At 53.8% G+C, this 24,266-nt stretch overlaps 1 protein-coding gene across 2 annotated transcripts in view; it reads left to right on the forward strand.

Annotated features, from left to right (window-relative positions):
* MTOR (mechanistic target of rapamycin kinase) overlaps positions 1-23,323 on the forward strand; it is a 120,087-nt gene extending 96,764 nt beyond the window's left edge. For both annotated transcript variants that reach the window (XM_025477154.3, XM_049107286.1), the window contains exons 37-58: positions 2,687-2,802; positions 3,725-3,842; positions 6,014-6,265; positions 6,895-6,995; positions 7,896-7,992; positions 8,255-8,353; positions 8,656-8,778; positions 8,931-9,113; positions 9,492-9,626; positions 9,838-10,012; positions 11,436-11,571; positions 12,085-12,232; positions 12,867-12,989; positions 14,505-14,587; positions 15,682-15,754; positions 16,336-16,410; positions 16,793-16,928; positions 17,566-17,631; positions 19,542-19,622; positions 19,840-19,920; positions 21,749-21,854; positions 22,413-23,323. In XM_025477154.3, the coding sequence (XP_025332939.1) occupies positions 2,687-2,802; positions 3,725-3,842; positions 6,014-6,265; positions 6,895-6,995; positions 7,896-7,992; positions 8,255-8,353; positions 8,656-8,778; positions 8,931-9,113; positions 9,492-9,626; positions 9,838-10,012; positions 11,436-11,571; positions 12,085-12,232; positions 12,867-12,989; positions 14,505-14,587; positions 15,682-15,754; positions 16,336-16,410; positions 16,793-16,928; positions 17,566-17,631; positions 19,542-19,622; positions 19,840-19,920; positions 21,749-21,854; positions 22,413-22,428 (2,523 nt within the window). In that variant the 3' untranslated portion in view covers positions 22,429-23,323. The remainder of the gene's footprint in view (positions 1-2,686; positions 2,803-3,724; positions 3,843-6,013; positions 6,266-6,894; positions 6,996-7,895; positions 7,993-8,254; positions 8,354-8,655; positions 8,779-8,930; positions 9,114-9,491; positions 9,627-9,837; positions 10,013-11,435; positions 11,572-12,084; positions 12,233-12,866; positions 12,990-14,504; positions 14,588-15,681; positions 15,755-16,335; positions 16,411-16,792; positions 16,929-17,565; positions 17,632-19,541; positions 19,623-19,839; positions 19,921-21,748; positions 21,855-22,412) is intronic.
* The last annotated feature ends 943 nt before the right edge of the window (positions 23,324-24,266 follow it).

Consider the following 24,266-nt stretch of genomic DNA (forward strand, 5'->3'; position numbering starts at 1 on the left):
GTCCCAGCTCTGGTCCCCGTGGTGGGGCCTGCACAGAGCGACCACCGCGGCCGTGGCTGTGGAGGGCCTGCTCGAGGAAATCCAGGACCGTGTCCAGAATTGGACTCCTCTTTTGGGCGGCTGACTCTGTGCCTGGGAAAGCCACTGAGAGTGGGATCAGGAACCTGCCCCGCAGCCCTGGATCTTCGACGTGGGTTCACTTCAGTAGTAACGACCCGCATTCTCCACGTGTGTCGTTTGGGGGCTTTGTTTTCTTTTGTAGTTTTTAGGGGTTTGGTTTGGTTTGGTTGTAAGTCTTCTGCAAACTTCCCAGGCCAGAGCAGTTCTGATTAAAGCCTGACCTTCCTCCAGGCAAATGAGAAAAACAGAAGGTGCTGGATCTGAGTGTAGTCTGGTTTCCTTCCTATGTACAGCGTCCAAGTCTTTGAACGTCCTGCTGAAGGGCAGGCAGCAGGAGCCTCCTGGCTAATGTGTCAGCCAGGGAGTGGCTTCTTCCAGCGTACGACCACAGCCCGACCTCTCCACGCTGTGGCCTCCTGATGGGAGGCCATGAAACGACATGCATTAGAAATTTAGAAACCTCTTTCAAGTTAGGTGCTTGAACCCCGAGCCCAGAGCTAGAGGTGCCACGTCTTCGCAGGAGTGCGGCAGTTACTCAGAGGACCAGCTACGTAGCAGCAGTCGTGCTAGTGAACAAGCCCTTCTCTGAGCTTTACGTTCCTCCACCACAGACAGTTCAGTAAACAGTGGTGTTTTGCCCCGCATGAGGTGTCAGGCCGTAGGTGTATGTGCTCTGTTTTCCGGAATCTAGAGACAGGCCAGTCCTTCTGTGAAATTTCACTAAGCTGAGGACGCTGATCTTATCCCCAAACCAGGAATACAACGTGCAGCTGAACTCTGGGCACGGAGAAGCCCCTTCCTCTGAGTGACCAGTCCTTTCCTTCATCCGTGACAGAAAAAAAAAATCAGTTTTTCCCTTCCTTGCTTCCTGGAGGTGGAGAAAAGAATATTTTAATAGAACACTTTGAATTCCTTGAAAATAAGCGGCCTCCATGCCACGGAGTGGAAGGATATGGATTCTTCTGTGCTGGATAAATTAGTACTGAGCTTCAAATCCAAGCTACTATGCAGCCCTCCCGGCTTGGGCAATTTAATTTTTGTTCAGTGCCCTGTTGAGTCTCCTGAAAAGGATCTAAACTGTCTGGACTGCCAGCGACATGGAGCTCGCAGGCCCCCGACAGCCCCGGTGTCAGAGCTCCTGCTTGGTGCTCAGTGCACCGACTTACCTACCAGTCCCCTTTTGCGTGGTTGATGTTTCTGGTGCTTCCTCTTGGTTCTTTTTTTTCCCTTTCCAATCAAATTTAAGTCCGGTCAGTGCAGTTCTCGTAGAGGAAAAAATAAAGGAGCATGTATCACTTCCAGGTGCAGGCTGCTAATGTAGTTCATTTTTCAAAGCCAGGGTGAGTAATGGAACCCTGTAACGGCAGCTGTCTGAGGGGGACAGGTGTCCTGTTAGCTGTCGGAGCATCTGTGTGTCTGCCCCGTCCCCTTGCTCGGATTAGCTGCCTGATAAATTGTTCATCACGTCGCTCTGGCTCTGGGGTGAGCCCTGTCTCTTGAGGCCAATTAATTCCTTACAGTTGGAAAGTATCTGAGGTTAGCCCTGGCCCCCAAGCCAGGTAGTTTTGTTTTCCTTCAAGACCATCATTGCCGACGTGTTTCTAGTTTTTAAAAAAGTGGAAGGAGACCATTCTGACCTTACTTATTTGAAGTATTGATTTTTCCCCTCTTCTTCTGCAGCAAAGAACACATCGCCTCTTTCTTCACTTTCTCTCACATACCATTTCCCCTCCCTGTGTTGTGGATTTACATTCCACCGTTTTTCCCATGGGAGCTTTTCACATCTATATGCTCTGTTTCCACCTGTGAAGTTCATTAAAAATAGCATAGACCCCGTTTATCAAGATGCTTGCATGTGCGGACGTGTGGGCTTCTACCGATGGCTGGTAGCTCCGAGATCTCTGGCTCTGTGACTCTGCTCTTCCCTGTTCAGCCCCCTGTTCCCAGCCCAAGTGCCTCTGCTCCCTTTGTATCGAGTCCCGCAGTGTAAATAGATCAAACTGCCTGAGGAGGCTGTGAAGGTTTTGCTCCCAAGCCTCCCCGGTCAGCTACATGTCTGCTCAGCCAGTGTCTTCCCCCTGCTTCACTTGGATGGATGGGTGAGGGACTTCACCCCATCTCTGTGTTATTTGGGTACTGAGGCTTCTATTGGATTTTTAAAACTATAGTTTGGGCTCTGCTGGGGTGTCCAAGGTACAAATATTAAAAGTTTTACCGGCTCGAAACAGTCCCCCATGAGCCTGGTTTCCCCGCGGGCAACGTGATGATGGTGCAGTAAGCAGTTGTTTCACATTTCTTCCTATGAATCGTTATTTCGAGGGAACCAGGCCAGTAGCTTTTCCAAGGCTTATTAAATAGTGGTACAGTTAGCCAAGGAGAGTCTTCTTGAAAAGCCCAACCGTCTTCCAGCGTCATGCCTGTCCTAGGGGACCCTTTCCCTGTGCTCCAAGGTGCTCTCCTGGTTGCGGGAGGGGGTTGGCTCACTTGCTCGTGAGCTGAAGGGGGGTCCTTTCCTGTGAGACGAGCTCGAATGCCAAGCAGCACCCCGTGCTTTTATCCCGTGCAGATCGATGCCTTCCAGCACATGCAGCACTTCGTGCAGACCATGCAGCAGCAAGCGCAGCATGCCATCGCGACCGAGGACCAGCAGCACAAGCAAGAGCTGCACAAACTCATGGCCCGGTGAGGTCCCCGCTGGTGCCCAGGGCCAGTCATACTCCTGTCCCCCCAACAGCAGCAGCCTCCACAGCGCAGCAGGAATGCTCAAGGCTCCCTGGGCTGTGGCTTGCTGACCCCCCTCTGGCCTTTGCAGTAGGGACCCCAGGCAGCCACAGAATCGTGCTGCACCAGAGCTTCTGCTGCTGTTTTCCCAGGATTCGGCAGCCCTAGAGCACCCCTGTGCTGCTGTCCTCCTGGCGTCTGGCTTTAGAGCCAGACTCCTTTCTGCAAATGCCAGCTGTGCTGCTGCTTTGAGGTGTGACTTTCAATGGGTCACTTAACTGCTCTGTGCCTCAGTTTCCTCATCTTAGGCAGAGGGGATGATGAGAGCTCCTCGTTGTGAGGGTGGTAGAGGGCGGTGTGAGGGTTAATGGAACAAACACTTCAACCATTTAGAGCCGTGTCTGGAAGAGAGTAGCAGTCAGTAATGCTGGCGTTAATACCATCATAAATATGGTCTCTTAGAGATAACGCATCTGTAACAGGCTGCTCTGTGGTCTATCGGTTATCATTGTAAGCGGAGGAGAAGGGCTAAGTGGGGAAGCCAGTAGCGATCAATAGGAAAAGTGACTCAGCAGCCGACACCCACCAAAAAGTGATGTCAGTGTGGGTAGGTCCACACCAACCTCCCCGTACCAGGTGCTGACTTATGCTGGCATTGAAAGGTCGAGGGGAAGAGGTGAAACGTTAAAAACGCATCCCTAAGGCCCATTTTTTTCCTTCCGTGTGGTTGAGAACCCTGGGAGTTCCATCAGGTTGCTTCCTGGGAGCCAGCATAATACCAAGGAGGCGTTCACGCTCCTCAGACATAATGGGCTGTTCTCCTGGGGGCCGGGGGCGGCTGCGGGAGGGGGTAGCAACCTGGGGGTGGTCTCTGTGTCTTCAGGTGTTTCCTGAAACTCGGGGAGTGGCAGCTGAACCTTCAGGGCATCAACGAGAGCACAATCCCCAAGGTGCTGCAGTACTACAGCGCTGCCACGGAGCATGACCGCAGCTGGTACAAGGTAAGCCCGAACCAGCCCGGGGTCCCCAGCGGTGCCCCCCTCCGGGTGGGGACCCCAGCGCCCAGCAGCCTGCGCTGTTGTGGTCCAGGGCACAGCCTGGCGGGTGCCGGCCGAGGCGGTGAATTTGCTTGTCTGTGTGCCAGGAACCAGTGTGTCGGAGCCCTGTACAGGCTAGATGGATGCAGGAAGCTTGATGGGGTCTTTGATTTGCAGAACACGGCATCACAGCGTCATTCTGTGTGTGGCACTGGGGAATGCTGTTGTCTTCTAGACTCGGCTGCTTGTTTTCCTGCGAGCATCTGGACACATGGTTAATCTCTGGAACTTTATCTTCCCTTGGGTCATCTGTTCCTTCCCGGCTTCTTCCTGATTTCCATCCCTGCCTGCTCCTCATCTAAGAACTTCACTTTCTCTATTTTTATTGGAAAGCTCAGGGTAACATCCTGTTATGCCATAGGAAACTTTCCAGGAAGGTAAACAGAATTAGAAAATGTATCAGAGATGCGGTTGACTGGGGGAGGAGGGAGGTCTTCCCGAGGGACCTGCCTGCGGTCACAGCTGCTCGCTGTAGCAGACGTCGTGGGTTTCTTTCCAGTATTTCTTTAACTTGCTAGTACTTTGTGAATTAAACCCTCTGAGATCAAAACGTGCATCTGAGGACGCAGAAGCATTCTACAGTAAGAGTCTTCTCCCGATGGAGGCGTGCTTCCTTCTGATCTGAAACACGCCCATTCCGTGCTACCAGCAGTAGCCACTGTATCTAGGACAGCTTCCGCCCTAGGCTGCAAAAATACATCCGGTAAACCCTGGAGTAGCCGGCCCCTCACCAGTCAGTAGGTGTCTTCCAACCAGATTACTTTCCTTCATTCAGATCTCAGAAAAGAAACAGATTATGAGGGAAAAAAATGGCTCCGGGAATTTCAGGTTTTCCCTGTGCGGGTCCCTTCGGGGTTGATGTTGTGTCGCTGTCAGTGGTGTGGTCCCAGGTGTGTCAGGCTCGGTGCCCGGCAGGTAGTGGATGAAGAAGAGCTGCTTGTTGAGTAAGTGAAGCTGAGGGGAGACTGAGCTGGGTCATTGCGGGGTCGTTACTCATCCACGATCTGACCCAACCTTCTCTGCTTGGGTGGAAAAATGGACACATTTGTGGTAAAGGTTTTAGCAAAGGATGCAAAGGAATCTCCCGGTTTTCCAGAAAGCCCGACTCAGTGGAGCATTTAGTGTCCTGCCGCAGCTGCAAACTCACGGGGCCCCAAACCAGAGTGTGCCCCATGCCGTCTACACCAGGCCGTGCTGTGCCCTCGTGTCGCTGCAGCTCACAACTGCAGAGCGTGGACATGCTCTCGCACAGGCCACCACGGACCCGGTGGGCGAGCTGGACAGATGACACACATTCCCCCGTGGCAGGCTCTTGACCACTACCTTCCCACTGACCTAGGACCCGATTACGACGTTCATCACCCCTACACCTGTGCTCTCTCGCATAGCGCATCCTATGCGGCTGCCAAAGGGATCTTTAAAACCTAGAACGAAACGGGACCTCCTCAGCCTAATATCCTCGGCCTAATATGTTAGCCCGTCCACGATCCGACCCTGCCACTCTGCTAACCCTCCCCCTCACCTCCCTCCTGCACGGACCGCACTCCAGTCGGATCTGTTGATTGGCTTCCTGTGAGCCGCCCAGTGCGGGCCACCCTGCGTCTTCATCCCTGACCTCCCCAGGCCAGGAAGTCCCTGCTGCTGTCCTCTTGTCCCCTACTTTGTCCATCGAAGGCTGGTCCTCGGTCCCTACCCCAGATCCCTGCTTCCTACGAAGCTTTCCCTGACCCTGGGCTGCCCGGCGTCCGTCTCCCGTTGCCCCTCACATGTGCCTGCCCTCGGGTTGCAGGCCCCCTGCCCTGCAGACCACAAGGTCCCCGACGCAAGTGCCTGGCTCGCTCCTCTCGGGTGCCCTCCCCGGCAGCCCTCGCCGCAGTCCTGAGGCCCTAAGGGCCTCGTGAACGAGTCAGGCTGAAGCTAGGAAGGGGCCCCGCCCCCGAGGGTTCCAGTGGAGGGAGGCTCTGCTCTGCTGGCCACTGAGAAGGGCAGTCCCCGCGCCCTTCCTCGGCCTCGGCCTCAGCCTCGTGCTCCTAAGGGCCTTGGCGCTCAAGCCTCCTCGTCCCTCGCCCCACCAGGCCTGGCATGCGTGGGCGGTGATGAACTTTGAAGCTGTGCTGCACTACAAACACCAGAACCAAGCCCGGGACGAGAAGAAGAAGCTGCGTCACGCCAGCGGGGCCAACATCACCAGCACGACCACCGCCGCCACCACAGCAGCCACGGCCACGGCCACGGCCACCAGCACCGAGGGCAGCAACAGCGAGAGTGAGGCCGAGAGCACCGAGAACAGCCCCACCCCGTCTCCTCTGCAGAAGAAGGTCACTGAGGTACCCTCCCCTCCTCCCCCAGCGAGGACTGAGCGGGGCAGCAGGCGCTCCGAGGAGCGGAAGGCGCTGGAGGAGCCTGGGCTTCACCCTGAGGGGCCCCACCAGGCGGACGGTGTGGCCTCTCTGCCACCCGGCGCTGTTGGAGACGGAGCTTCCGCGCGTGTGTTTGTTTGAGGCGCGGCTCTAGCCCCCGAGCTGCAGACTGAGTTTCTGGTCCTTCTTCCCACAAGAATGAGGTCATCCCCATAAAGCCTGCACCTGTGAGCGCGTGGGTGGCCGTGCACATGTGCGGCTCCCCCTGAGAACGGAGGCCCGCGGGATCCGTCCTCTGCCCGTGCGGCCCCCTCCCCTCCGGTTGTCCGTCCAGTGACCCGGGGTGGCCAGCAGTCCCGGGGAGCCGCGTGATCCGCCTCAGCCCGCTTAGGAAGCCACCACGAACCTGCAATGATAGGGATCGTGACACAGCTGGCATTTCCTGCGAGCCTGCTGCGTGCCAGCTGCTAATCCAGAGGCTTCTGGCGCAGTAACTGCTTTAACCTCGTCGCATCTCTGAGGGCGGGGACAGTTAGTGTGCAGTCAGGCCCCTTTGGCAGCTGAGAACACTAAGGCAGGCGTGTGTGTTCCAACAGGATTTGTCCAAGACCCTCTTGATGTACACGGTCCCCGCCGTCCAGGGCTTCTTCCGTTCCATCTCCTTGTCACGAGGCAACAACCTCCAGGACACACTGAGGTATCAGAGGAGGGCGGGACCCCGCCAGGCCATGCGTGCAGCAGAACACAGAATACCGCGACGTCCCCTTCTGCTTCCCCACCCGATGAGCACGTCCCCGGGTAGCCGCTGAGCAGCCTGCACCTGCCAAGGCCGAGGGGGAGGCGTGGCCTGAGAGTGGGAGTGGGAGTGCGCTCGGCTCTGCAGGAGGCGGCGCAGCTGTTTGTGGCAGTCGTGCTGAGATCCCCTTAGCTTTTAGAGGCCACTTAGGCCGACACAAAGGGCACAGACTGACCGGTCGGCAGACGACGGGGTGACTAGGACAGCCAAGTCCTACGTTTGCCCCGTTGCCACGGGTCCACAGATGGCTTTCTGTATGTGCAAACATTGTCCGTGGACCGTCCCTGGGCTCATCTGTGAGATTTCTGAGCTCACGCCACGCTGATCCCTCTATTATCTCGAATAAAGTAAGCCTTCCCTTGGGATGCTCCTCCTTGTGTTGAGCCAAGTACTAACGACCATCGCCAACCACTGTCCTGACACCAGACAGGGGAACCGTGTCTGGGGCGGGGAAACCACTGATTTGAGGCCCCGCCAGTTATTCCTTTTCTTTTTTTTTTTTTAAAGATTTATTTATTTGAGACAAAGAGTGAGAGAGAGAGTGAGGGGGGGAGGGAGAGGTGGGGGTGGGGAGAGAAGCTCAAGTAAACTCACACTGAGTGTGGAGCCCATCTCTGGGTTTGATCCCAGGACCCTAAGATCATGACCTGAGCCAAAATCAAGGGTTGGGCGCCCAAGCAGCTGAGCCACCTAGATGCCCCTTCACCGATTAGTCTTTTTTCAAGTCTTAAAGATAGAAAACCAAACAGACAAAAGTGAGAAAGTAAATTTTCTGTGATTTTTCTCATTTTTCTTCTCCAGAGTCCTCACCTTATGGTTTGACTATGGTCACTGGCCGGATGTAAACGAAGCCTTGGTGGAGGGGGTGAAAGCGATCCAGATCGACACCTGGTTACAGGTGAGGCTGGCTCGGGTCTCCCCCCTGCTCTCTCCCCCTCGCATCACACGGTGTTTGGTGAACAGTGGGAAGAGGGGGCTCAGTCCCAAGGTCGAGACCCCGTATCTTCTTTAGTTTCTCCCAGAGAACTGAAGGGAGTGACCCGTTTCAGAGCTTAACAGCATCTCCCACAAACAAGTTTCAAGAGCGGGTCATTGCCCAGAAGCGTAACTAGTTGTTTCTGCATCTCACGCGCTGCGTACCGTGTCTTTCCGAATGCCAGGTTATACCTCAGCTCATTGCGAGAATCGATACGCCTCGGCCCTTGGTGGGCCGCCTCATTCACCAGCTTCTCACAGACATTGGCCGGTACCACCCCCAGGTATGTGGGCCCCCGGGGCAGTTTCTCCTCAAACCGCGGATCCGGATCCTCTTGATCCGGATCGCAGCCTTCCCTAGAGCTGCTCTCGAGACACAGTGCAGGAACGAGGAGCCAGGCATCCCGTCTGTCCGGCTGCCAGGCCCCGGCCCCGGGGCTTCCCTCAAGAGAAGGTGCCCCCACCCACCCCAAGGTTGAGTGGCCCCGGCCGGGTGGCCTCAAATGAGTGTCAGCAGCACCCTCTCCACCTCTCTTGTCCTCCCAAGAGTGAGAGTGTGCGAGGGTTCTTTCTGTGTCCGCCCCAGGCCCTCATCTACCCCCTGACCGTGGCCTCTAAATCCACCACGACGGCCCGCCACAACGCAGCCAACAAGATTCTGAAGAACATGTGCGAGCACAGCAACACCCTGGTCCAGCAGGCCATGATGGTGAGGCGGGGGGCAGTGCGGGGCTTTGCCGACCCACCACCTAGCCGACGTCTTCAGGGAGACTCTTCCTCACAACGGTGCTCCTGTCTCCAAGACGGGCCTTTCTGAGGGGGCTCATCGTCCGCCTTCCCTCCCTCCCCACTTTGGTCCAGGTGAGTGAGGAGCTCATCCGCGTGGCCATCCTCTGGCACGAGATGTGGCACGAAGGCCTGGAAGAAGCGTCACGTTTGTACTTTGGGGAGAGGAACGTGAAAGGCATGTTTGAGGTGCTGGAGCCCCTGCATGCTATGATGGAACGGGGCCCCCAGACTCTGAAGGAAACATCTTTTAATCAGGTAAGGGATAGGAAAGCACGGCGTGGCATGACCCAAAGCCCGTACCAGACCCCTTTCCCCCGGCCCTCGTGCTGACTTGAGTAAAACGTACTCTGACGGAGGTCGCAGAACATAGAAACCCCAGCAGTTTCGTTGTCACCAGCTTATGAGAACCCTCCAAGGCTTTCCCCGGAAAACCACAAGGTTCTTCCCGAGGTCGTCTTGCCTCTCCTTACCGCGCCCGGGAGCCATCCTGACGCGGGGGCCTCCAGGACTGGGCTGCACCCTTGCTGAGCCTGGCTGAGGGCCAGAGTCCGGCCGCTGCAGCGCGTGCCCGAGCAGTTGTGCTGTGTGCGTGGGGTTCACCTGCGGCTGAGTCTGCACCCTGCCTTCCCGCAGGCATATGGTCGAGACTTAATGGAGGCCCAGGAGTGGTGCAGGAAGTACATGAAATCCGGGAACGTCAAGGACCTCACCCAGGCCTGGGACCTCTATTACCACGTGTTCAGACGGATCTCCAAGCAGCTGCCTCAGGTAGGAACGTCCGGTTCCAGCAGCATTAACTGTCATCGCCCCTTCTCTTGCTGAGAGCGTCCTGGCCCTCACTGCGAAGCACCTGGTCTCACTGCTGTCTGCAGACGTGGGGATAAGACATTGCCACTAGCAATCCATTGAGAAGGACCTAGACTGCATTTACACTCCTCCCTGGAGGCAGAAAGCTAACCCCCGTGGTAATTATCCACAGCTCACCTCCCTGGAACTGCAGTATGTTTCCCCCAAACTTCTGATGTGCCGGGACCTTGAGTTGGCCGTGCCGGGAACGTACGACCCCAACCAGCCCATCATTCGCATTCAGTCCATAGCACCGTCCCTGCAGGTCATCACCTCCAAGCAGAGGCCCCGGAAGCTGACGCTCATGGGTAAGGACACGTGTGCTTCCGCCTCCTGCATCTCCCTCCCACCCTGGCTGAACCTCTCCCCACTTTTCTGAAATCACGGCTCGCCGTTCGTATCCCTCCTCTCCCGTGTCCGTGGAGAGGGAAATAGAGGTCCATGCATCCTCCTCCGGACTCCTGGTGCTCGGACCATTGTGCGTGCTTATGGGAAGCCTCACTGCCGTGCAGGGTGTGCAGCCTGGGCAGCTGGGGCAGCAGGCACTGCAGGGGACTGACATGGTGCAGCAGGTGTGGCAGGTGACAAGCAGGGCTGAAGAAAGGGCTCCTGGGCTCTTGAATGTTCTCTTTTACCATCAGGGTATCTCTCTGTGGGAAATGACTCTGTAAGAGAAACAAACTGATGTGGAAATGGGTTCTCATGGGAGCTCCGTGAGCACCTGGGCAGTTGCAGGACATCCAGATGCCCTGGCGGCCCTTTGAGGGCTCTCTCCTCTCGTACGGCTCATGCGTTTTAAATGCAGTAGTTACTCAGCACGGTTCGTCGTGGCACGAGTGACCGCCTCTCCGTGGGCCGGCATCTCCTGGGACGAACACACGGGTCAGTCGGGCTCTCCACGGTATTTGCTCAGAGACCCGGATGAAGGACCTGTTCCCAGGGAAGCTGTGAACAGAGTCAAGAGAACCCACAGTGGGAAGCTGTGACTCACGCCCCCGCCTGGCCCGAAAGGCCGGGGAGCCTGTTGAGAGCACACGACCTGGAAAGAGGCCATCGCCAGTAGTACAGCCCGGATGGGGGGACTCTGCTACCTTCTAGAACGGGAGCCCGGCCGGCTGACAGGGGCAAACCCTTGGCTTCTCCCTCTCCCACCCTCTGACCTCCCTCCCGCCAGTATCCCCGTTGGCCCAGCTGGGAAGGTGGGCGACCCGGTCTCTAGGGCTCAGGCTGCACAGGCCCCAGCAAGACCGAGAAGGGCAGACAGTGGCTTGTGAGGGAGCATCCAGAATGGCCTCCCTGTGCACACTCACGCCTGATCTTCATAGAACTGTTTTTATTTCATTGCTTTTTGAAGATTGTATTTATTTACTTGAGACAGAAAGAGCGCACAGGCAGGGGAGCAGAGGGAGACGGAGAAACAGACTCCCTGCTCGGAGTCCCTCTCAGGGCTCCATCCTGGGACCCGGGACCCGGGACCATGACCTCAGCGGACGGCAGGCGCTTACCTGCCTCAGCCCCCCGGGGACCCTGGACAGGGCTGTTTTTTATTGTATTTGTTTTTAATTTGACCGACATTTCATTGGGAACATCAAGAGCAGGGCCATTCTTTGCATCAGTTCTAGGGAACTTTCTTGCATTTGTGCGGAAATAGGGCTGGGTAGGGAACGTGTAGTCTCTGGGAGCTTGTGGGTACCGGGCTGGTTGTGCTAACTGCTCCCACCTTCCTCACAGGCAGCAACGGGCATGAGTTTGTTTTCCTCCTGAAGGGCCACGAAGACCTGCGGCAGGATGAGCGGGTGATGCAGCTCTTCGGCCTGGTGAACACCCTTCTGGCCAATGACCCAACGTCTCTTCGCAAGAACCTCAGGTATCCAGGACGCGGTGCTGCGTGGGGGTGGGCAGCGATCTGACCCGTCTTCTAGGGTTTCCTTACTTCCCATCCATGTGCTCACGTCCCTTCACGAAATCAGCTATAGACGAACGTACCTGACAGGAAGTCGTCAGTAGCCAAGGTGTCAAACACAACAAGAGGAATTATCCATACTTTGAGCGTACTTTCTAGGGAAATGCCTGAAACAGCCACCAGAAAGAGGGTCTGGAATGGAACAGCCCATGGCCACTAGACTAGAGATGCTGTGCATCTGGGGTGTTTCACTTTTCCCCGTCCGCCCTGCTCCCTTCCTCCTCTTCCTGTTAAGAACGTGGGTATTATGCTGGGAGGTTGTTTTGGCTTAGAAATCATCACGAGGCTGCTCCCCCGGGGCTGTGAGTTCATCAGGCAGGTTGAGGAGGCTGGTGGTGCTCAGCCCTGTGCAGGGTGCGTCCTTCAACCCGCTTCCGTGTGTGCTGAGTGGGCCCGTTTCCTGTCCCATAACCCCAGCATCCAGAGGTACGCTGTCATCCCCTTATCAACCAACTCGGGCCTCATTGGCTGGGTCCCCCACTGCGACACGCTGCACGCCCTCATCCGGGACTACAGAGAGAAAAAGAAGATCCTTCTCAACATCGAGCATCGCATCATGTTGCGGGTATGTGATGAGGCTGCCAAACCCAGTGCCTTAACCCCAACTCCCAAGTTGAGAAATCTGAACGCAGCTGCTCGTCGTTCTTCTGTGTGTACAACACCGAAGAATCTGTTTGGGAGAATTGTCTACTGAAGGAGATTCAATGAAGTGAGTCCTAAAGCAGATCACCTCTGAGACACAGAACCCTAAGGCCCAGAAACTGGGTTTTCAGCATTCGAGGGGAGACTGGACGGTGTTTATCAAGCAGCGTGTGTGGACCAAACACCTAATGTATACAGGGCACTGGTCACACGAGGAAATGACGTTAGTAGGTAGGCAGGTCCTAAGAAAGAGACTGGTGTGTTACTCAGAACCCTGATGCCTCCAGGGCTCTCATTCATACCAGCAGGCTGTACTCCGGCCTGTGCTCGGGTGGGCCCTGCCTGCTGACTTACCCGGAGCCCCTGGCACTTCCCGTGGTCAGCAGGTTCGAGGGGCCACACCCGTGTTTTTCCTTTCGCACCATTCCTACTTCCTTTTCCTTTGGACTCGGGTGGTGCCATCAGAACCCAGCTCTGCCCGGGCCCAGAGCGGCGCCTCTTCCTGGGGTTAAGCTGCTAGGCTGGGGCTGCTCTCAGAATGCTGTGTCCTGATGCAGATGGCTCCAGACTACGATCACCTGACGCTGATGCAGAAGGTGGAGGTGTTTGAGCACGCCGTCAACAACACAGCCGGGGACGACCTGGCCAAGCTGCTGTGGCTGAAAAGCCCTAGCTCCGAGGTACGTGCACCCCTCTGCCCTCGGGCCCCCTCGCTCCTAGTGGGACTGGCTTTTGTGTTTGTTCACGGGCGTTTGTTGCTGGACTCTTCTTTGCGACCACTAGCTGTAGGTTATGTGCAGTCCTTTCTAACAGAAATTAGGCGGGTGAGCCATGCGGTTTAGCAGATACAGATTTAGTAAATTCATGTTTCTCCTGTTTCTTACAATAATATTTGAGCTGCTTTTATACTAAGGATATTAAATCTTTTTCATATATGTTAGAAATTTCCTGCTTATTTGTCTTTTTAATTTTGTTATGGTATATTTCTTGGCTTGGGATTTTTGTTTTGTTTTTGGCATATGGGCATTTTTAAAAGTTAGAAGTTATTGAATTTTGATCATTTTCTTTGAAGTTTCTGCCTTTGGCTTTATATTTGGAAAGGCCCTCCCCACCTCAAGGTTATATATCTTTTTACATTCATTTTCTTGTACTTATTATAAAATCTGTATTTCCATTTAAATCTTTGGCTCAATTCAGGATTTAAGATTTAAAAAAAATTTTTTTGAGCCAACACCACAGTATCCACCAAATAATCCACCCTTTCTCTGCTGTTTAAGAGAGACCATTACTCTTTTTTTTTTTCTTTAAGATTTTATTTATTTATTCATGAGAGGCAGAGAGAGAGAGAGAGAGAAGCAGAGACACAGGCAGAGGGAGAATCCGGCTTCATGCAGGGAGCCTGACGTGGGACTCGATCTCAGGACCCCAGGATCACACCCCGAGCTGAAGGCGGCACTAAACTGCTGAGCCACCCAGGCTGCTCGAGAGTCCATTATTCTTATACGAAAAATATTTTTATGCCATTGGATTCTTTCTGGAGCTTCTGTTTTATTTCATTAATCTCTCTAAGCCTGTTTTTCCTCGAGTCCCATACTATTAATACAACTATTAATGAAAAGTCTCTTTTCGGGCAGCCCAGGTGGCTCAGCAGTTTAGCACCTGCCTTTGGCCCAGGGCGCGATCCTGGGGACCCAGGATCCCTGCATGGAGCCTGCTTCTCCCTCTGCCTGTGTCTCTGCCTCTCTCTCTCTGTCTCTCATGAATAAATAAATAAAATCTTTAAAAAAAAAAAAAAAGTCTCTTTTCATTGGCTATTTTAATTTTTTCTTCTTCCAAATAAATTTTGGGATCATTCTGTCATGGTCCCCCAAAAAAGTACTACGGAATTTTAAGGGGAATTACATTCAGTGTATCAAATAATTTGGAAGGTTTTTACATTTTTACGATATTTTCATTTACTTGGGTTTTTATATTCCTAAGCAAAGGTTAATTTTTTTATTCATCTAGGTTCTGTACATCTCTAAGTTTATTCCAAGCATAGTTTATTGTTGTTCCAATTATAAATGAGATCTTTATTCCACTATATGTTATTAATTGGCTACTGATGGAACGTAAGAAACAACTGATTGAGGTGTAATTATGTTGAAGCTACTTAGCGTCCAGAGCCCCGGTTCATGTGCACACCTGTGTTCCAGGTATGGTTTGACCGAAGAACCAACTACACCCGCTCTTTAGCGGTCATGTCCATGGTTGGGTATATTTTGGGCCTGGGAGATAGGTGAGTAAATTGATTTTGTTTTCGAAGTCTTTTTCTGCATTGTACTTTTCTTAAACAATTTCCTTTTATTTCCTACTAAGATTTATGACCATTTGGAAAATAATTGTATTTTATACCTTCAGGTCTTATTTTCAGCATCAGCTTTAGTGTTTTTTTATTATCCACACAACAGAATAGCACAGCAAACTAAAGAGAAGAAAAACCTTAGTTCTAAGGCACTGTTTTCTCCCTAGGCTGGTTTAATATGTTAAAAACCACAGTCAGGGGCTCCTGGCTGGCTCAGTCGATGGAGCATACAATTCTTGATCTCAGAGTTGTGAGTTCAAGCGCCACACTGAGCTTACTTTAAAAAAAGAATCTAATTTTTTTTTAAAGAATCCAATTGATTTTACTGAGTCAATAAACATTTATCAGTCATCACTGTGCTGAGATAAATAATTCTGTTTCTGAAATTGAAAGCAACCAAAGTAGATCCTTCTATTATTTCTGCATAATACATTTTATCCACGTGTACTGACTAGAAAAATAGTTAATATTTCAGAAATGGACTCTCCAGAAGTCTTTGAAAAATTAATTTCTTGATGTCTACCCTTTCTCCTGGGATCATGTCTTGTGCAGTTATTTGAGAGTAAAGATAATTTTTTCCCACAAAAACAATGAATCCTTGTTTTTAAAAAGAGCCGGGAGAATTCCTAATGACAAAAGCCAGGTGACCCTTCCTACATGGGTCTGGGGGCTCAGGAGATGGGACCCTGTGATGGGTGCTGAGGGATAAAGATAGAGCCTTGTCACTCTGAGACCCCGGCACCAGACTTTATTTCAGACCTGGAGCGGGGATCAGCAAACTTCCTCTGTAAAGGGCCAGATAAGAAATAATTTAGGCTTTGCTGGCCATATGATGTGTCACAGCTACTCATGTCCACTTGTAGCACCAAAGCAGCCTAAGACAACACGGGGCAAATAGGCAGGGCTGTGTCCCGCAGGTGGGGTGCTGGCTTTGGCCTGCGGATGGGGCCTGGAGTATCATGTCCTTGTTGATTTATTCATCAGTGCTGCTCTAGTGACCCCTCCACGGTCTCTCTTCTGTTTCCCAGACACCCATCCAATCTGATGCTTGACCGGCTGAGTGGGAAGATCCTGCACATCGACTTTGGGGACTGCTTTGAGGTGAGCACGTGTTCCAGAACACCATGTAGAGCTCACCTTTCCAGTCACACTTTGGTGGTCTGACCTTTCAGGCAAATTTGAGTTCCACAAGCACTGTCCTGACCCCTGCCTCTCCTACCAAAGCAACAAAAAGTCAACCTCAGAAGTGAAATTCATGCTCGTTGATACTTGCTCTCATTGGACTCTAACCCCTTTTACGGTGAGGGCCGCTGTCCACACCCCTTCTGAGCGGAGGAATCTTCATCCCTGAATTGGCCCGCTGGCCAGAGCCCTGGTGTGATGTACATCTATCCTTTTTCTTTGTTCCCTCTATCCCTTTGTATGTGTGTCTCTCTCTCTTTTTTAGTTAGTTTTTAAATCCCCGTGACAAGTCCCCTCCCTAAACTAAAGCTACTTCATTTCTGTGCCCCAAATGAAATCAATACAAAGAAAAGCTACCTGCCCTCTGTTGGCTTTAGTTAAAGAAAACAATCTAGCCTGGGGAAAATAAATAAATAAAATAAAATAACAAAGGAAAAAAAAGAAAGTTAAGAAAACCATCTAGCCATTGGCCTTGGTTTTTCTCTTTCATTTCCCCACAGGTTGCTATGACCAGAGAGAAATTCCCAGAGAAGATTCCATTTAGACTAACGAGAATGCTGACCAATGCTATGGAGGTGAGTGGATCTGGGAATAAGGGCTTTGGAGTGGGACCAATACGGTCAGCACCGGCTCTGCACAGACTGGCTTGCCGGGTCTCAGCAGTTCCCCCGAACGCCTGGGTTAGTTCTCTGGTTGTTTCCTGGTATTTTCATTGTGTTAGAAATGATCGACCTTGGAGAGTCTCACCATCCTTCACGTCAGACCTTGTGTCCTACGTATCCCAGGCCTGACCTGACCCCTGGCTCTGACCACATTCCTGGCCTGATACATCAGTAATGGCCTGTGTCTGCTTCCTTAGTGCGGGTGACAGACCCTCTCAACTTGCTTCTGGTCCTGAGGCCGTGCGGGGCGGGGCGGGGGCGGCTGACCTCTGTGTGACTGGCTCGGGCCCTGCAGGTTACGGGTCTGGACGGCAACTACAGAATCACGTGCCACACGGTGATGGAGGTGCTTCGGGAACACAAGGACAGCGTCATGGCCGTGCTGGAAGCCTTTGTCTACGACCCCTTGCTGAACTGGAGGCTGATGGACAGTGGGTATCAGAGAGGGCCTGGGCCTCAAACGGGAAATATCCGAACATTTCACGAACCTTGGAACCTGAGCTGTATTACTGGGCTGTTGCGTTACGTGTTCACAGAGCTGTTCCAGTGGCTAGAAATGAATTTCAAGTATTTTTTCTTATTACTTAGAACAAAACACACCAATCATCCATTGATATTAATTACAGTACTTCCAGGATAAACCCTGGTGGTTTGTGTTTGTTTGGATTTCACGTAGAGTAGCAAGCTGGAATCTCGACAGGACACACAAGCAGTTGTGTGCTGGGGAAGAGGCATCCCCGTCTCCCGTTTGCTCCTCCTCCTCAGAAGAGGGGGACCGAGCCCCATGTCTCATCCACTGCCAGTCAGTCCCACTCTCGCCTTCGGCTGTCTGGTCCCCAGCGTCCAAGTTCAGCTCAGCTCAGCGACACAGAGTGTCCCATAGGATTGGACGCCCCTGCCAGTGCTCACCCACTGACTCCTGAGTGATCCATCCTGGGTTCTCTCTTAGGGGCTTTGGCCTTTAGTAAACTTGTATTTTTATGGCTGTAAGAAAATACCGTATCAACCAACTTTCTTTCAAGTCAAAGTCTGAAGTGCTGTTTATCCTCTCTTTGTTTCTTCCCCTAGCAAATACCAAAGGCAACAAGCGGTCCCGAACAAGGACAGATTCCTACTCTGCTGGCCAGTCAGTAGGTGGGTCCATCCCCTGGGGCCTGCAGGTTCTGTCCTCTTCTGTCCAGAGTGTCTTGAACAGGGCGAGCTTTGTGATTGCTATTAGGAGGCATAGCGGAGACGGTAACAGATGCCAAACGTGAAGGAAGGAAGCGTGTTTTCTAGAGGCTCTGACCGGGGCTGCAGTCCCGCAGCAATTCTGCCAAAATAGCATCTGATGAGCATTTAGTTAACTTCAGAAAGACGGTCTAGAAATATTTACTGAGCGCATGTTTTATTTCATCCCCTTCAGGATGGAGTGGGTACCTAAGGCTCAGAAATTTTAATCAAACTATCCGAGCCTGATCTCTCTATAAAAACACAATTAAAAGCATGTCTGAATATTAGCCAGTATTTAGTATGCCCTTTAGTGGTGTCGGGACTAGGATAATTAATTAGATAATTAATGGTCCTAGAGCATTGGTAACAGCTCGGGAATAGGATGGCGGAAGCAGTAGGAGTATATTCACGCTGCTGGCGGAGGAGGCCGGGAAGCCATAGGAAACACTCCCCAAGAGTGCGTCCACAGCATAGGGTCCCAGAAGGTAATGCCCCTCCAGGAGCCAGAGCAGGTCTGTGTATGGAACCTCTCAAAGGTGTCATAGTAAAGCTGTTTAACTTTATTTCCCTCACACACACCCTGCACCGCCCTCCCCAGCCCATTGCTTTCTCCCTCGTAACCTGTAACAACGTCCTACAAGTTGAGAAATACTGTTGAGGTGTAAAAAAGTAAATATTCCCTACAGACATTTATGGAACATTTGCAACTAGTTGCCTAGCTAAGCCAAATAATGTGTAAGGTTAGTGCAGAAGGAAAGTGACGCACAGAGATTGCCATGGGGAAGCACAGGGTCACATCATAGAATTGACCAAACTGTATAGTATACGAACTAGTAAGAGAACGGTGAGGTCCACGTGTGACCCAGCAGCTCGCAGTTTGGCTGGCAGGAGAGGCCGTGGGGCTGAAAGAGGGCACCGCTCTGAACAGCAGTCGTTGAAGGGAGCTCCTGGGCTGGTGGGATTTAAGCTGGCCTTCCTGGATGGGGGAGAAGGAAGAGGGTGTCCTGGGCCGGAAATTGAGGTCCCGGCTTGTGGGAACAGGTGTGGACTCGAGCCTGGACACCCCGACAGGGTTTGTGAACACTGCCTGAACTACTCCCGGTGTCCAGGTACCTTGTGCAAGTGGCTGGTCTCCTCCAAAGTATGTGAGACTTAGTCGGTTTAGCTCTCAGGCCCACCTCGTTAGTACATTATCGGGGACTCCTCTGTGCTATCGGGGTGTGTCGGGGGGACTAGGACAGCTGGTGCTGGTGGCCCCAGACAGTGCTACCCCGGCTGGTTCTCCTGTGGCTTCAAAGTTAGGTTCCCAGTGGTAATTCATGAAAGTCTTTCGCCCCTGGGTCCATTCTGAAGGCCTGTGGTATAGAAGGGCAGTGTGTAAATAGCTTCATACTCTGCTTCTGGACTCCTCCCCTGGAGGCCACAATCAGTGGAGGGTGACCCTAAAGCCCCAGGACTTTCTGTGCAGAAAGGATGTATAAATTCCTCCGAAGGACAGCTCTTGGGTCATGAGTGTCACTTGGGTCATGACCTGCTGAAAGCCAGTCCTCCTTACACTGTCGTCAGTTTTGGTTTTGATGGATTTTGTCGCCAGGGATTCGTTCATGCTCCTGTTCTCTCTGTCAGAACACTTAAAATGCAATTTGCTTGAGAATTCATGCCTTGGAGATGTAAGATCTCCAAGACACATAGTGAGCGTTCTCTCTCCCTCCCCCTCTGAGGCAGGGCGGGTGTTGGAGGGACTTCAGCGTGGGAAGAAGCAGAGCAAACGCTCGCAGCAGCCGTGGCTTCTTGCTGTCTGACGGTTCTGCCAATCGACTTTTTTCTCCTAGAAATTTTGGATGGTGTGGAACTTGGGGAACCCGCCCACAAGAAAACAGGGACCACAGTGCCGGAATCTATCCATTCTTTCAGTAAGTCCGCCCTGGGGAGCTGCACCACTGATGAGCGCCCGCGAGGGGCTTTGGCGAGAAGCCGGCCTGTGGACTCGCTCGGCCCCGAACACGGACGGGTGCGGGGGAAGACTCACTCGGCAGTTTCAGAAGTGAATATTGGAGAAGAGCAGGGGCACCCGGTGAACCTGTGCTGACGCCCCGATCTGACTGTTGTCTCTACTTCTGTGTCTTCCAGTTGGAGACGGTTTGGTGAAGCCAGAGGCCCTAAATAAGAAAGCTATCCAGATAATTAACAGGGTTCGAGATAAGCTCACTGGTGAGTGTGTGTGCACTGAACAGGAACATAAACCTGGAGAGACTTGCCCTCCGAGTGAGGGAGTGCTGCTGGCCCGAAGCCTTGGCCCTGCGGCCACCGGGGGCTCGGATTCTCGCGGCCACTGAACTCCTTTGAGTGATGTTGCCCCTCTCACTTTAGCAGTCGGGGGTGAGTAAAGCTCTTTCGGGTCCAACGTCAGCCACATTCGGGGAAACGTCTCATTATCGTGGCTTGATCCTGGAGCCACCCTGACCAAACCCGGGCGCTCCTGCCCTTTGGTGGCTGTTAGGGAGTCGAGCGTGTGGGGGGACAGGAATGTGTACTCGTGAGAACAAGACCTGTCCTGTAGACCAGGGGTGTGACAGGAGACGGGAGTCGGGGGGTGAAGACCCCAGCTGTCCCGCGTCCTGTGGGACCCCGGGCCTCTCTGTGTGTCCGTCTGGAGGATTGTCTCTCAGGAGGTGGCTCCCATGAGACGTGGGATGCCAAGCCTCAGCACTGGGGCCTGGCACCGAAGTGTCGTGGTCGAGGTGCATTTACTGAGCACCTACAAGCGCACGCTGGTAAGAGCAACAGACTGCCTGCCCTCGTGGGGTCAGCATCTAACGGGGACACTTAGTTACAAGAAAGGGCCTGAGCCGTGATGCTGGTCACAAGGGAATTTAAGGGCCGGAGTTACAGGAAGGCTTCCCCAGAAACAGTCCTTGAGCTAAAACCTGAAAGAGGACATAATTAGGGGCAGATAAAGGAACGAGCATGTGCAAGGGCCCTGTGGTAGGAGGGGATCTGGCCTGGCCAGAAAAATGGTCTGAAAGCAGACGAGCCTGGCTGCCCCGAGAGTGGGGTGCGAGGAGCATAGGGCACCGTGCTTTCCCTCTGAGGGCTGGGGCGGGTCACACACAGCCTCTCCTTCCCTTCTCCTCAGGGCAGCGGGTAGGCCCTGAGGGCTTGAGGGGGTGAGGGGTTCGCCCTGGCCTGGGTTCGCCCTGGGCCCTGGGTTCGCATCTTGCCTCCTCTGGATGGGGGGACGGCGTGGGGGGGGTGGATGGGGGAGGCTGCTGCCAAATTTGCGGCTGGATAGTTGACTAGACCAGGGAGGTGGCCTCCAGGGCTTCGGGAGGTAAAACCCGAGGGGCCGACGACGGGGCGCCAGGCCGCGGGGCTGGAGGGCGAGCGCGGCAGGGACGAGTCTCAGGACGGAGAGGCGCCAGGTGGGACGGGGCCTGGCCACTCAGGGGGCCGCAAGGATGCGGGCGGAAGTCTGAAGGGTGGTGCGAGGGGGTCAGCAACCCAGCGGAGCCCCGGGAGGCGGGAGGCCATGGGGTCGGAGGGTCCCCAGGGTCACAGGCGAAGGGCCGAGGGTGCCCCCGCCAGCAGATGCAGTGCCTGGAGCGCCGCCTGACACCCGAGTCCAGACAGTGAGCGGGGAGGTGGGTCCCGAGCAGAGCAGGATGGGGGAGGGCCTGTGCCACAGTGAGAGCCAGCGGGGGACGGACACGGCCTGCACGGAGCCCGGGGGCATCTGCTCCAGGAGCACGCTCGGGGCAGGAGGTGACGTGCTCAGGATGGCGCAAGCCCCCAGGTGGAGGGGGCCCAGCGGTGGGAGGGCAGCGCGGACGCCCCCTGCCCACCCCGCCCGTGGCCTCCTTGAACCAAGTCTGTCAGGACACGCGCGCATTCACGTCGCGTGGGGTGAATCTAACCTCCAGCGGCCACGCAGCGCTCATTCCCACAGACGAGGACAGACTGACGAGGGCGGGCACAGGTCGGCGAAGCGGGCGAGGGCCTTGTTCCACGCCAGGTGCAGAACGGCGTTTCTCCTTCCTAGGGCGGGACTTTTCTCACGATGAAACCCTGGATGTCCCGACACAAGTCGAGCTGCTCATCAAACAGGCCACATCCCACGAGAACCTGTGTCAGTGCTACATCGGCTGGTGAGCAGACGCCACCTGTGCCCCGCCCTGGCGAGCCCGGAAGGGCCTGGGGGCACCGTGAGGGGTGGTCGTGGTCCTGAAAAGGGAGGAACTTGAGAGACGTGGGTGCACGTGCAGAGGGAAACACCAAATCTACATTAAAAAATGGGTTAGGAAAGAGGCGAGTCCCCCTTTGTTGGGAGGGAGAGGGATTCTCTTTGGACTTTTGCCGTCAATTCCGAGAAAGAGGGAAGGGCCGAGAACAGAGCGCCGAGCCGACAGGAGGAGAGATGCAAAGACCGATCTAAGATGTGGGATTGTAGCCTCGAGGACCACTCTGGGGCGCGCCTGAAGCTAGGGAGAGAGGGAGGGTGGCGGGGAAGCGTCCTCCTGGGACTGGGACCGCGACCGCAGCAGGCTTCAGCCCCAGAAGTGAGGAGTGTGTCCGACAGTCGAGGGAGATCTCAGGGGTCGTCCCCGGGGTTGTCAGACCTTGGGCTCTCCAGTGTCAGTGTATGTTTGAAAAGCTTTGAAAAAGCCCAAATTATTAAAATAATCCTTTTCTCTGCGTCATCTTAGGTGTCCTTTCTGGTAACGCGAGGCCCAGACATGCCCACAGCGTTTCTCCTGAGGCTTTCGTGCTTTGGAATACGCTTCCACTAAACTGAAACCACGGTCAGAGAGTTCGACTTTGTTAAATATCTTGAGATGTAAATGAAAAGTACTACTGTATAGTAAAGGTTGGTTTGAGCCAACTCTCCAGCTGCTGTTGAAGAATATATTGTCAGAAACACAAGGCTTGATTTGGTTCCCAGGACAGTCAACACGGTGATACGACATAAATCAAGCCATTGATTCGGGGGAACAGAAGATCCATAACTTAGAAATACGGGTTTTGACTTAACTCATCAGAGAACTCGCCATAAGCGTTGCTGATAGAAGAGTGGCCTCGTCATTCCTCTCGACAAGGATACAGCAGACTGCACGGCCAAGAAGCCTCGGACCATGGCGGACACGTATTCGGAATCAGAAGCTGACGTGGTCACTCGCACCCATCGCATTACCTCACTGGCCGCCCAAATGGGGGAAGGTGTCTGTCCGCTGCCTCACCTGTGACGCTGCGACTTAGGCACCTCAACCCAAGACCCGAATGCTGGGAGGGGAGTTTCTTCCGATGGCTGGGCAGCCTCGGCGGAGCAGATGCACGAAGACCACGGAGTGGTAGGGCAGCCCGCGGCGGCCTTCCTTCCCCAGCACGGCCCTGGGGTGTTCTCGGTGAAGTCGGGACGCTCTGTTTAGAGCAAGGGCTTGGAAACAGAAATGCCGTCCCTCCCGCGGCCGCTGACGGAGAGGAAGGTCTGGTACCTGCTGGGAGCTCTGAGCAAGAGAAATATTAAACTAAATGCACAAAGTATCAAGTGTAGCCATTCTAGACACCATGTTGTATCTGAATAATTTTTGTGCCAATAAATGACATCAGAATTTTAAAACCACGTGTATGTGTGTCTTTACTATAGTCACAAGTTTATAAAGGAAGCAGGTATCCTTCAGCAGCCAGCAGCCACCAGGCATGTGACACTAAGGACTGTGCAAGACATGGGGGCCACGTGGCGGGGTCAGCATCGCGGCGGGGTGGACTGGTGACCCCCCAAGCTCCGCGGGGAGAAGAACACATCCAGGGTGCGAGCCTCAGTGGGAGGAGGCACAAATTCCACTGGGCGAGCCAGGAAAGCTACACGGAAAGGGGACATTTGCCGTGGGCTTCAAAGGACGCATGGAGTTTATCAGATGAAGCAAGCGAAGACATTCAGCAGAAAAGCACAATATTGGCAGGAATGGCACGTACTGAACCGTATTCGACTACAAGTCTTAGGCCGTTTTGAAAACACAGAAGGGCCTGATGGTTCGGCGTAGCTGGCTGAGGGGTCAGAAGAGAGCGAAGGGAAGGGTAGCAACTGAAGGGGGGCCAGAGAGGAGAGTTTGGGGTCAGTGGCCTGCCTCGGTTCAACAAGGAGTTTGAGCCTGATGCAGGGACAACAGGGAATGTGTGAAGTTCTAAAACGGAGAAGCAGAATCTGAGTAGTATTTTTTAAAAAGATAACCAGTGTCAAACAGGTAAAGGGGAAGTAGCCGCCGCAGGACCTCGTGAAGGACCATACAGTAGCGGGGAGGGAAGACGCTAGGCGCAGCTGGCCGGTACTCCACAGAGGCCCGCTGTACAGAGCGTGCCTACCGTGCTTCCGAAGAACAGCATTTTCAGTCCAAGCAAATTTTGTTTCTAAATTCCTGTGGGCCGCAGCCACCCGGTGAGAAACACTGAATCATGAGATAGTGTCAAAGGACTTGCATCAGGGAGAGCAGGAGTTACAAGGCCGGGAACCATGTCTTACATGGCGTAACCCCGTATCTCCCAGAGCCCCGGACCACAGTGGT

The sequence above is a fragment of the Canis lupus genome, chromosome 2 (assembly GCF_003254725.2).
Source record: "Canis lupus dingo isolate Sandy chromosome 2, ASM325472v2, whole genome shotgun sequence".
Lineage (NCBI taxonomy): Eukaryota > Metazoa > Chordata > Mammalia > Carnivora > Canidae > Canis > Canis lupus.